At 31.9% G+C, this 12,736-nt stretch overlaps 1 protein-coding gene across 3 annotated transcripts in view; it reads left to right on the top strand.

Annotated features, from left to right (window-relative positions):
* The window catches only part of LOC118189084 (multidrug resistance-associated protein 1-like), a 160,443-nt gene that overhangs the window by 133,273 nt on the left and 14,434 nt on the right, over positions 1-12,736 (top strand). For all 3 annotated transcript variants that reach the window (XM_035359632.2, XM_035359630.2, XM_085816621.1), the window contains exons 25-28: positions 2,100-2,226; positions 3,754-3,855; positions 3,970-4,119; positions 8,000-8,158. In XM_035359632.2, the coding sequence (XP_035215523.2) occupies positions 2,100-2,226; positions 3,754-3,855; positions 3,970-4,119; positions 8,000-8,158 (538 nt within the window). The remainder of the gene's footprint in view (positions 1-2,099; positions 2,227-3,753; positions 3,856-3,969; positions 4,120-7,999; positions 8,159-12,736) is intronic.

The raw sequence follows: 12,736 nt of genomic DNA, 5'->3' as shown, positions 1-12,736 counted from the left end.
TAGGTGTCAAATGTCACTGAATCCCGATTCGAGAATTCTCTTACTCTCATTTCTGATCTGTCAAGCTGGGTTTATCTGTTAGAGATAAAAGCAAAATATCAATTGTATAAATTTGAAAGAATCCATTCAAAACCATAAAAGGGAATTAAAACAAGGTAGGAAGAAAAGATATGTTTTAATAGTAAACAAATGGGGGAAAAAAATGGGAACAAAGGTTTTCACACTGTCTTTAATAGAAAAAAGAACCACCTTTAAAAATCAATGAAAGGACATGAAAGTTATTTTTAATCTTTAAACCTAATTTCATTTGTAATTTACTGGAGAAAATTACGAATCAGAGCTGGAAAGTTTTATCACCACAGCAAAATTGTTTGTGATTTCCCAATCTTAGGTATAGAACTCAATTCCTATATTTTTAGTCCGAAAAGGCTTTGTCTCTGAGCGACTATTGCGTTTTGCGATTTTGGGTTGAAACACTATAAATGGCTGTATCACTTTTCAAACTGTTGCCACCAAATATTATCTCCCTGTATTATATTTGAAGAAATTAAGGTACTTTTCCCTTTCGCCGGCGCAAATCTCGCCAAGCAGACTTTATTGGCGACAACATACAGTATACATATAAAAAATATTAAAAAAAAAAATTTAGTTCTAAGAATTCTTTTTTTGAAGGCATAAACATTTTAACATCGCTTAAAACTTTATAAAAAGCCAATAAATAAAGGCAATAAATTTGTAAGAAGACATTAATTTAAGAATTTACTATGCTTTCATGGTTCAACATCCTCATTCGCCGGTTCATATCACGTGACCCCAAGCGATCTCATCTCACGTAAACTACTCTACAAAAATCTAATGCTCTCAGTAATTATCTACATTAATTTCAAGTTAAATCTTAATTTGGAACACAAGTTTAAATGCAAGAAATATTTCAATGCGTACGAATAGCTTACTCAGAAATTATGTAAAACTGCAGTGCTTTACTTCACTAATACATTCTCATTAGAATTAAGGAATTTAACCCTTGACTTTCCTTTTCTATATTTTCGGCTTCGGGTAAGAGCTGTGATTGCATCCTGATTGACTTAATTACCGAAAATGGCCTTAGACATAAAACTGATATATCTGATAAAAATTCTATGTAATTATATGCCAGTATTGAAAGAAACAATCAATCTGATAAGAAAAAGCTGAGACTTGTTTTGAAAATGAGGCGTAAAAGGTTACCAGCGAGAATATTCCGTTTGGCATCGGTTGTACCATTATTGGCGACTTTATCGCTTGCGCCAGCAAAACGGAAAAGTACCGAAATTAAATAATAAAGAATCTGCGTAGTATGTTTCTCGCATTGTGCTAAAATAACGGTACCTAGAGCGATCCAGTTTTGAATGACGTAATCCTACTGCGAATATGGGCATCTGAAAGCCCAAATTTGAAATTTGAAATTTGTTTTATTATCGATTTCATATTTTGTAAAACTTTAACGTATTTTTGATTAACAAACTCAAGGATTTAAAAGAGAGTAATGGCAGCGTTGTACAGGAGGAAAAAAAAAAAAATTATCTCCAGCGCGTGAGACTGCGTATCGGAAATTCTAAAGATATACTCAATTTAAAACTGTTTTGCGATATTGCTCTTGAACTGAATATTAGGGTTTAAGTGCAAAGAACATGATATTTAATAAATAAAGTTAAAACACGAAATGTTAAAAAAACGCCCCTTTGGACGTAATTTAAAATCTGAAACCTTTCAAATTTTCTTTTCTTTTCTTTTTTCCTTTTTGTTAATTGAATCATTCTTTCATTTATGTTTTATTGGAAGATATATTTAATAAAATTCTGGATCATAGTTTTAAACTGACTCAAAAAAAGAATAGTTATCATTCAGATAAGCACGCATAAGATTCACCAAAGCGTCAAATAAATTCTGGTGATAAAATAAAATAAAAAGTAAATAAATAAATAAAATGTTAAAAAAATGTCTACTGTTCTTCACTCATGTAAATTAATGCTCATGTTTTTGCACGTTTTATTGAATGATAAACAAAAGGAAGTATAATGTTTCACTGATATTAAAAGATGTATGAATACTCATTGCAGATGGCTCGCAATTCGATTGCAATTCCTCGGAGCTGCTATTGTTTTCATTGTAGCTTTGTTGTCGGTTCTGGAGAGAAATGTTTTAGCTGCAGCTGTTGTAGGCCTGATGCTGTCGTATGCACTAAATGTAAGTGAAACTTTCATATCTATGGCAAGGAACATTAATTTTGAAAAGGGGATTATCGTAAATTTAAAATTTATGTAATAGTCGAAATGAAAACATGATATTTTCTAATCCAGTTTAACTTGGTTTATTTGTTTATGGCAAAGCACTCGAGGGCCTTCTGTCTAACTGAAAGGATGCCTTCGCGGAGGACTTGCTAAGGGAAACTGGGCCGTACACACAGAGGAACGTTACATCTAGGATAAACTATGAAAATGCCCATGGCGCCAGCCAGTTTTCCTGAAATCGAACGCATATCAAACTAGCTGTGTTCAGCGACTTTACTGCTGGACCGTTGGTGGACTTCTAATCCAGTTAAAGCATTCCCTATTGTTATCTCGCAAAACATATTAATGATAATAACTTTTGAGAAATAGCTCACTGCAATTTTTGTATACCATATCTTCATCCAAATTTGATATTATTATACTTCAAATAAAGCGCATTCCGTCATCTAATAAACATGCATCATATTTAAGTCAACGTTAAATTGGACAAAGTCAGAATTATATACAGTAAGCAACAATGTCTGGAAAGTTCTCTTCTTTGTTAAATGATTATATTTCATATTATAGCTTGCCTTGTGATTTACAAAAATAGCAGCAACGATTTTCATTACGTCATACGCTCTACTTTGCTGATCATTTCCTTCGCGTTCAGAAAACCATATTAAAATAAAAACAGCAAAAGCGTTTGTAGAAAGGAATATGGAAAGTGACCAACTGAGTCATATTCCTTTTCAAATTGCTATTTCAATTTGAAATATGCACTAGAAACATTATCAATATTAAACACTTATATTATTTTCACAAACCTTTTGTCATTAACGACAAAAATGACGCAAGAATATTTGAAAGAAAATCTTCATATCTGTCATCCCGATTTCATAAAAACATAACATTTTCAAAATCTTGCACAAACTATTTTTTATCCGTAACATGCAACAACGATAGAAAGACACAGCCAAAAGGGAAATCGGTTATGAAAAAAAAACTCCTATTGATTAGTTTTTTAAAACGATCAACACCAATTTTAGAAAAATAGAAGAAAAATACCTACGACAAAAAATATTAACAAAAAACAAAAAAAATTAAAAATATAACAAAAACTTTAAAAAATTAACAAAAAAAGTATTTTCATTTCTTTCCGTAATTTATAGTTCTTATGCTAACATTAAAGGCCAGAAAGTTAATGATACGGAATATATTTAATAACGGTACAAATGTTAATGTAACTATTTGCTGTAGTATATTTAAAATACGCTAAGCAAGAAATCTATAATCAAGCTGCAACAAAACTTAAACTTCGGTAATAAAGGACTGAAATGTCTTTTTATTAGTCATGCTAGATGCTAACTATAAAAGTGTTCGTAATACAAGATGAACACCGAAGAGTAACGGACATTTCGTTATAAATAAGAAAAAGATTACTATCTTCAAATAAATATATCTCCTTCAAAACATTTTTTTTTTTTCTTTTTCCTTTTTAAAGGTAACAGACAATTTAACCCAGATGGTTAGAATACTAACTCAACTCGAGAACTGCATGGTGTCGGTGGAAAGGATCAACGAATATTCCGAACTTCCTCCAGAGGTAAGCACTAACATTTAAATTTTTATTTCCTTAATTTTACTCTATTTGGCAAAGTGGGCCGAGTATTTCTTGAATATATATCCATCTTATACTGAGTGTATTACCGGTTTGCAGGCATCTTGGAAAACAGACTCCTGTTTGCTATCTTTAGATGAGTGGCCAAGACACGGAGCTGTTTCTTTCCGAGAATACAAAATGAGATATAGACCAGGAACGGATCTAGTCCTGAAAGGAATCACTGCAGAAATTACTCCTGGTGAGAAAGTAAGAAAAGTTTGTAGTTTTTAGATTACATAAAAGCTGTTTGATACGTATTATTCAATCGATGCATCCGAGAGATACACGAAAGTATTATCATTTGTAAGCGTCATAAATTTACTTGAAATTTCTTAAAATATTATAAATATATTCATAAATTAAGCTGACTAAGTTTTCCTATTTATTAACACTTACACCATAAAAAATCAACAAAGTTTGTAAATACAGTAAAAAATATTTCTCGCAGAAATTTTATCATAGTTTCATTTGATGTAAAATCTTTATTCACCAATGCTCCATCGGAAGGTACACATAAATGCCCAGAAACGAGACTTAAAGAATTTCATTTCTCCTCTATCAAAATTAATGAATTAATTTTCCTATCTTGACTCTGTCTGACTGATACATTTTGTTTCTCAAAATTAGTATTACCACCAGACTGTGATATTAACAATAGGAAGCTCTCTCAGTCCCATTCTTGCTCATATCAACATGCATTACTATGAATCCAAATTATTTGAAAACTTAAATTGTTTACGCTACGTTTACGATACTTTTGCTCTGTTTAACGGTAAAAAAAGAAGATCTGAATAAAGTTCTCTTAAATTCCACTAACCCTACTATTCAGTTCACTTTTGCACTTGAGACATAAAATTCCCTTCCGTTTCTCGACATCTTGGTCATACGAAATATAATATCTATAGTTCTGTATATCGCAGACATTCATCCACCGCAAATCAAATGCTGTCATTCGACCGAACAGAGTTTGGCCTCTTTTTTATTCCTTCGTTTTCTTTGCTCTCCAAGTTGGCTTATGATCAAGAACTCAAAAGCAACTGCTATTGACAGAGGCTTTTCACCTAGTATTGTTCACCAAACAGTTAAAACAAATTCATTTCAATACAATAAAAAGCATTCTCTCGTTTTGAGAGATTAGAAAAATTCTGTATTTTTAGTCCCTTCATTCCTTCGATTAGCTGTAAAACTGCATGTATTTGACAGAAGTTTAACTTTCGTGTCTTCTTTTCTCCTACCGGTAAAATTCGCATTTCCATACTTAAAGACTTTCCGAATACGAAAGCCTGTTGCATATAAAGTATTCATAGCTAATATGGTTTAATACATATTTGTGAAACTAAGACCGCCTTGCAGTTTGATACAGAAAAAAATCTGATGTGTACACCACATGACTTCCTTATATTGGAATATTAAATTATACGCATTTTTTCTTGCATTTCATTTAAACTTATTGGATTGAAAATCTACTTCGCCGACAGCGCATAAACTACAATAGAATAAATGCATTCTTTAAAATTCACTCTATTATTTGTTTACCGTAGCGACACTCTGGCGCTAGATTCACTTAACAATATTAATAATTATATAACAGTTAACTTATATAATAATTACATAACAGAAACTAAGTTAACTGTTATATAATCCAATAATTATATAACAGTTAACGTATATATATTTCGTTCATATTATAACTCATAATGCACAAAATTTATATCATTTAAAGAATAGAATTATCCAATCGTTGCCACATGTTCTATTCAAATACGATAATAAAGCTAGAATGATGTATAAAAGAAATTAAGCAAACAAAAGAAACAGTTTTTCACAGACGATTGAGTATTTCTCATTTAATTAATTCAGTTCTCACTTCGCGAGAAGGCAAAAATACATAAAAACTCAAAACATCTATATTAAAAATTACGAAGTAAATCTCAAACACTTATTTCCTCGAAAAAATTCCAGAAAGAATTAAGCATGATTTAATTGGCAATAATAAATGAATGCGTTATCTTTGTTGTTGCGAAGCTAAGTTTCTCTAGATTGGCAACAAATCCACTAGTCTCCTGTTTCAAATGTAAACATCAATGGCCGCCATTAAAAACAGGCTTAGCGGCAATTAAACAACTTTAAAATTGCTGATAATTCTAAAAATATTGCACACAGATTTACTAAAGGCATAAAATCCTTAACCGGAAGATAAAAACAACATAATTCAAATCATTTTTAAAGCAAAAAATGTACAATTTACAAACATATAAGAGTAAAGAAACTGAGATCACTGAGCTGGGTAACAGAGTGGATATATATATAAATATATTTATATACGTTTGGTGCGGCCGATTGCAACCAAAATACGAGGTGCACATCTACATGTTATAGCAGTCCTATATACAAAGTTTCAACGTTCTGAGGCTACTCGTTTTTGAGTTACGCGAGATACGTACGTACGCAAGTACGTACATACGTTCGTACAGACGCCACGAAAAATTCTCTTCAGAATTAATTTTAAAGCAGTTTTATAATTTTTTGAAGGAAAAGAGTATTTTATTCTGTCCTTACGTACAGATATCACGCAAAAACATCGTTAAATTGCATTCGATTACGATCAAAATGAATATTTTCGTTGAAATATACTGCCTGAAACTTTTCGCGATTACAATACTTCCTTTTTACTTCGTACAAGGAAGTAAAAAATCCTCTATTGCCCAACATTACTTGTCAAAAAAGTCTTATCTTCCATTTTTCTGCAGCCAAAATGATTTAAAACGCAACTTTAATTAGTGAACTGGATTTTCTAGACGATTTTAAATTCATAAAAATCTTTCAGTTTTGATTAATGATCCAGGTCTTATCTATCTATATCTCCAATTTTTAAGGAAATTTCTTAATAGCAGTTTTCACTTTTTATCAATAAAAATGATGCCAGCAATTTTGTTTTTCTTTCCTTCATTAGTACCTTGAATTTTCTGGTCTATTGTTATCGCGTCAGCCCAGGATACTCCTTCTTCATTTTTACTCCTACCTGAAGGTTCTATTCAAACTTTCGAAAATAGTCTTGCAAAATTTATAGAATTTATATCAATTCTTTTTGCTTTAGTATCTCCAAGATGTGTTTTTCGGCATGCTATTTTGGTTAATATAAGTATATCTTACTTAATGTCGTAGAAAGCCTTTTCAACTCTGAAGTAAGAGATCAGTTTTTTTACATCTTGAATCGTTGGTCATGAATAGCTTTTTATTCAAATATATCTTACTTAATGTCGTAGAAAGCCTTTTCAACTCTGAAGTAAGAGATCAGTTTTTTTACATCTTGAATCGTTGGTCATGAATAGCTTTTTATTCTTATCTAAATCTGTAAAAATTATCAAGTACATGGCAAGCCAGAAAACATGGCAAATGATATATTTTAAAAAAATAATATGAAATTTAAATTTTTATGCAAATGTATCACAGGTTTTCTGCGAAGAAAGTTCAAATAATAAATAATTTCCTATTCTACCACAGATGCTTTAATCCAAGGCCCTTAAAATGCGAATCGGATTACTTCCGAAATAATTGTGAAATTCACGTGATTTAGACCATTTTCCACCTGAAAATATATTAACGCATCGATTTAGAAGTCGCAAGAAAACTGAATTTAGTAAAACATTCTTACAACTGCAATTTGAAACCAATGATTTTCAGTTAAAGTTTACAATACAGAATGTATCTTTCAAAAATCTGCATTAAAATTTAATATGCATAATTGGTTTCAGTAAATTTTTTCTGTTCCATAAAAACTTTAATCAGTAATATCTCAAATAATTACGATTCTATATGAAATCGTTATTTGGGGGGAAGAGGGAACTAATTTACCTATAGGAAATATTTTTTCTTTCATACATTTTTTTTTTTTTTAAGGAATCTCTAGTTAAAAATATACTTTTCGTGCACTTTTACTAAAAGGTGCTATGTGACCAAACCCGTATTCTGTACTCCCATCATATTCGACTCAATTCTAGAGGCCCAAACTTATGATTATTATTCAAGAGCTTTGAAATCGTGCAATATTTTTGAAACATCCTGTATAGTTTATGTTTCTTTACAGGTAGGAGTAGTGGGACGAACAGGAGTTGGAAAGAGCTCTTTGGCACTTGCTTTATTGCGCATCGTAGAAGCAGATTCTGGACGTATCCTCATCGACGGAATCGATATTGGAATGCTTGGGTTGCACGATCTACGATCGAAGATTACAGTAATACCACAGGTAATTAATATGCCTTTCAATTTGAACGCGTCCACCTAGCGTTATCTCGCCCATCCGTCTAACGGCGCCATTGGTAGTGAAATTGATAATTGTTCCAGGTTTGGTCAGTTTCTGTGAAACAGGTAAATAAATTTGGAAGTCTGTACCATAGAAAAGGCCCACCAGCGGCCGAGCAGTACAGTCCCTGAACACTGGTAGTTCGGTCCGAGGTTCGAATCACACAAACGGGCTGGCTGCATGGGTGTGTTCGTGGCTTCCCTATGTGTAACGTCTTAATACGAGCCAGTTCCCTTAGAAAGTCCTTCGTACCTGACGTTACGAAGGCATCCCTCCCTTCCAAGTAGTGCCTTAGGGCGGAACTAATACTGATGTAGCACAGAAACCGCCATGCAAAAATGAATTTTCATCTCTAAGGCCAATATGTGGATCGGTTCTGAATGCTGGCGGTGGTTAGTCAATGGGTTGCCATAAGTTTAATTTCATAGATCAATTAGAGCTATCTTAGCAGTTTATCTAGTCGATCCCACCGATCTGAAAGACTTCAAGTTTTTAAATTTATAATAATTTGCGTCTAAATACATGTGCGCAAGGGAAAACATGACGATTAAAATAAAACTATTATTTTTCGGAATGAAATACTCAGGAACAGAAATATTCATGCGTGCTTCTTCTAAGCCAGAAGCCTCAGTATCCCAAATTTTTTCTTTCCAAATTTATTCTTATTAGCTAACAATTGTCCGAAATCTAAGATTTCAACCACATACAAAAATAATTAACAGACTCCTCCTCCCCTCTTTTTTTTACATTTTAAGCTCTTTCACAGAAGTATTAAAGATTTATAATTAGATTTTATCCGTTTAGAGAAATGTTTAAGTTCAGAAAGTTCTTAAAATATTTGTAAGTTTGACTGTACAGATGAAAAAATGCTATTATAAAAAAGGTCATAAACATCAACTTAATTAATTCAGTGCATAGTATCATTCAGTGTTAGATTGATTTGGGTTTCCTCACAGATATCATGAACAGACTGAATACTTGAAAAATGAAGAGAAGTTACATACATGCTACGTTTTAGCTCAGTCCAGAAGGTATGTCTATAATCTTATTAGCGTTTAGTCTTACAACGGCACTGGCGGGTGTTGTTGCTATAAGAATTGGTTTGGTCTGGTGGCAACATCTACATTTGGTTATTGGAACCATCTATTGTCGGAGAATGCTGCTTTAGATTTGTTAATGGTGTTGTCTGCTAATAGATGGCGCCGCTATAGGTCGATGTCCTTTGCTGCTTCCGTATATAATGATTAGAAAAAATATTGAAAAGTCATTCAAAAGCTATTTAAAAGAAACCTTTTTAAAATTATTGGAAGCACTTCCGCAGAGAACCCGGTAAATGTAAACATCGCCAACTTTGGCGATAATAGTTCAAACCTGGTACCTCAGAGTATTTATCCTATTCGCTTGTTCGAAGTTTGCAACTATTCCTCCTGCGTTCAAATTTTGTTGAAATATCACTGTCGTTCTTTGCATTTGCAGATTTATATTATTCTTCTCTTATTTATTATTATTTTTTCTGAATTTTTTAACAACGAAAAGATAGAAATATTTTCGTAGATAGATGCCGGTTCTCGGTTCGGGATGAAAGGAAGAAAATACGGCGGGAGGGGTGAATACTAATTTGTAACATGGCTGTTTACGTTGTGTTCTTAATTATTAACAGCTCTAAGAACCATGAGGTTTCCAACCTCTAAAATAATTTGTTTTCGTAGGCCGCAAAAATGTGCATGTGCATTTTGTATTTGTATTAAATGTGCATGTGCAAATAAGTAATGTTTTATTTTTATTATTGTCAATCTAAAATTATGAGAATAAATCAATTTTTACGGCGTAAAATTTTAACAAGATAATATATTGTTAATGCTTTTCTAACAATAACCTTTCAGAGGATGTCAGGTGTGACATAAATAGATGATTAAATTGAAACAAAAAATATTACTGATTATATAAGATGACAGAATAGTTTGATGCCTCGCCATAGTCATCAAAATTAGCAAACCACTGCTGGTGTAAGGAATATAATGTTTTCTGAGTTAACTGTAATTTAAGACAAATTTTTTTCGTATATCACGTTTAACCAGTTAATTTCAGTATATTAATACTAATTTATGTTTCTTAAATGAATTTTTATTTCCGTTATAAATGCTACTGTGCTAACTTGAATTTAATACAAATTTATTTTCGTATATCACGTTTAACCAGTTAGTTTTACATCTATATGCTTATTATCTGTGAATTTTTATTACCATATGCTTAATATATTGTTTTGTCTGCTAACTTGAATTTACATGCACTAAAAATCACGTTTACAAAATATACGGCTCGGCTCATCGTCGATGAACAGCGAGCTTGGCGAGTAAAAATGCAACGGCGCCAACGGGTTCTCTGCGGATGAAAACCCAAATTATTTTTTAGAAACGGGGCTGGTTTTATTTGTTCACATCTTTTACCATAATTTACAAGAGTTGCTAAGTTATGGTTGTCAGCAGACATTTTAGGCTTTGTTTACTACAAAGGCCAGAAGAAGCAATGGTCATTTTATTATGGATGCACCTAATAGGTGGCCACCGTTACCTCATATGAAAAGACAGAAATTTTACATCCGTGCCTTTTCCGAGATTCGAATCTGGGCCCTTCAATACGGCAGTCAGAGTAACTAACCACTTTCCCGTCTGGGCAGGAAAAGCTATCCGTTATGCATTTTTTGATATCGGCAATGTCCACCAAATTGTATAAAATCAAAATTGTAAAATCAATTTTTGGAAAATTTATTTGGTCTTCCAACAATGCTCCAAAATTTTTGACTGTGAGGTAACAATGCTGTTACACTGTAGAAGTAATAACTTCACCAGTCTTTACCTGACGTTACGAAGTCATACATTCAAGATGAGTGACAGGATTTTAGCGATTTGCAACGTGTGGAAAAATGCATATGAATTCTCCTATCTTTATGTGGACCACAACAGTCTCATTATAAATGTGTTTACTTAACATTCATTACACGAACCTTGAGCAATGTCTTGCATCTAAGTCTCATGAGAGCCACATTCATTACAAGACTTAGCTTAAATCAAGCCAAAAGCTATGAAATTACAGAATTTTAATTTTTCAGAAGGCCAAACAGTGCTACATTCTAGGTAACAAATAGAAACTGAAATTTAGAACATTTAAAGCAGTAAACGAAATGAAATGCAATTTGCAGTTTTTCTTAAATTACGCGAATAACTTTTTCTTGACGATTGCTGTCTTGAAATCAAAGCATAGACACTAACTTAGAGAAGAATATCACAATAACTGTTTAAGAAAAGAACATCATACTATGCCTTGAATTATGAGGTATTTACCATTGAAATACAAATGCATTAGTTTCGAATTTGATAAAACACGATTAATATCAGTTTAGAGCCAATGAACATTTAAATTAATTAATATTCACCTTTAAAGAACAATTTATTTGTATACTAAATTGGCACATTTTAGAATAACAAATTTTTGTCTCAGTATTTATACGCTATTAATTTGCCTCGCATAATATTCGCTACTCTGTCTACAAAAAGCTTACAAATCACTATTAAGTTGTATTAATTATCGATTCCAATTACTTTGTCACAAGTTTGAAATAGCTTTTAATAAAGGAATTTATCATATTTTTAAAATTTTCCTTTTATATACTTGTGCTTTAACGATAAACAAAAATGTATATTAGCCTATCAGGTTTCAACACAAAAGAAACGTTTTACATTTAAAAGGGGACTCATACACCTTAAAACCCATAAGATGTTCGAATAGGTGACTGTTGCAAGAATTGGGATAACTTATTTATTTTAAAAGCAATTACTACCAACTTTTCACAGTTGACTACATGATATAGCTGCTTTCTAAAATAGTAATCAGAAAGTTTGTGTAGCCACAAATATTTTTATAATTTAATCCGCTTTGTGACAACATTTTTCGTCATGTTTCCAACTTGCGCGCACAGTTTAAAACATTCTGTTTCATAATTTAATTCCATATTTAATATATAGCTTTTATAACATTTGGAAACTAGTGTGAACCTAAAATTCTAAAAATTTCATGTTAAATTTTTATTTTATTTTGAGTTGAGTTTATAAAATGTATTTTATTAAAAAAATTTGTAATGTTTTCGTCCATTAAATTTTTCAATATTAAAATATTCATCAGATTGTTGGTTCAGTTATAAAATAGTGCCCATGTAAAGAATTCCATCCAATTTCAAGTATGGACCATTAGCCATTTTTAAAATATCATGCGCGCAAGGTGGAAACACGGCGAAATATTATGTCACAAAGATTATTAAATTACAAAAATATTTGTGGCAACACAAACTTTCTGGCTACTAGTTTCTAAAGCAGCTATATTATGTAGTCAGCTGTAAAAATTTCGAAGTAATTGCTTTTAAAATAAATAAAATATCCCAATTCTTGCAACAGTCACATATTCGAAGATCATGAGAGGTTTAAGGTGTATGAGTCCCCTTAATGTACCTTCCCCATTGAGCAACCT

This window comes from Stegodyphus dumicola, chromosome 5 (genome assembly GCF_044657685.1).
Source record: "Stegodyphus dumicola isolate Sdum_Otavi_A_Nest chromosome 5, ASM4465768v1".
Taxonomy (NCBI): Eukaryota; Metazoa; Arthropoda; class Arachnida; order Araneae; family Eresidae; genus Stegodyphus; species Stegodyphus dumicola.
The sequence above is the reverse complement of the archived record's forward strand: the minus strand, read 5'-3'. Positions and strand labels throughout refer to the sequence as shown.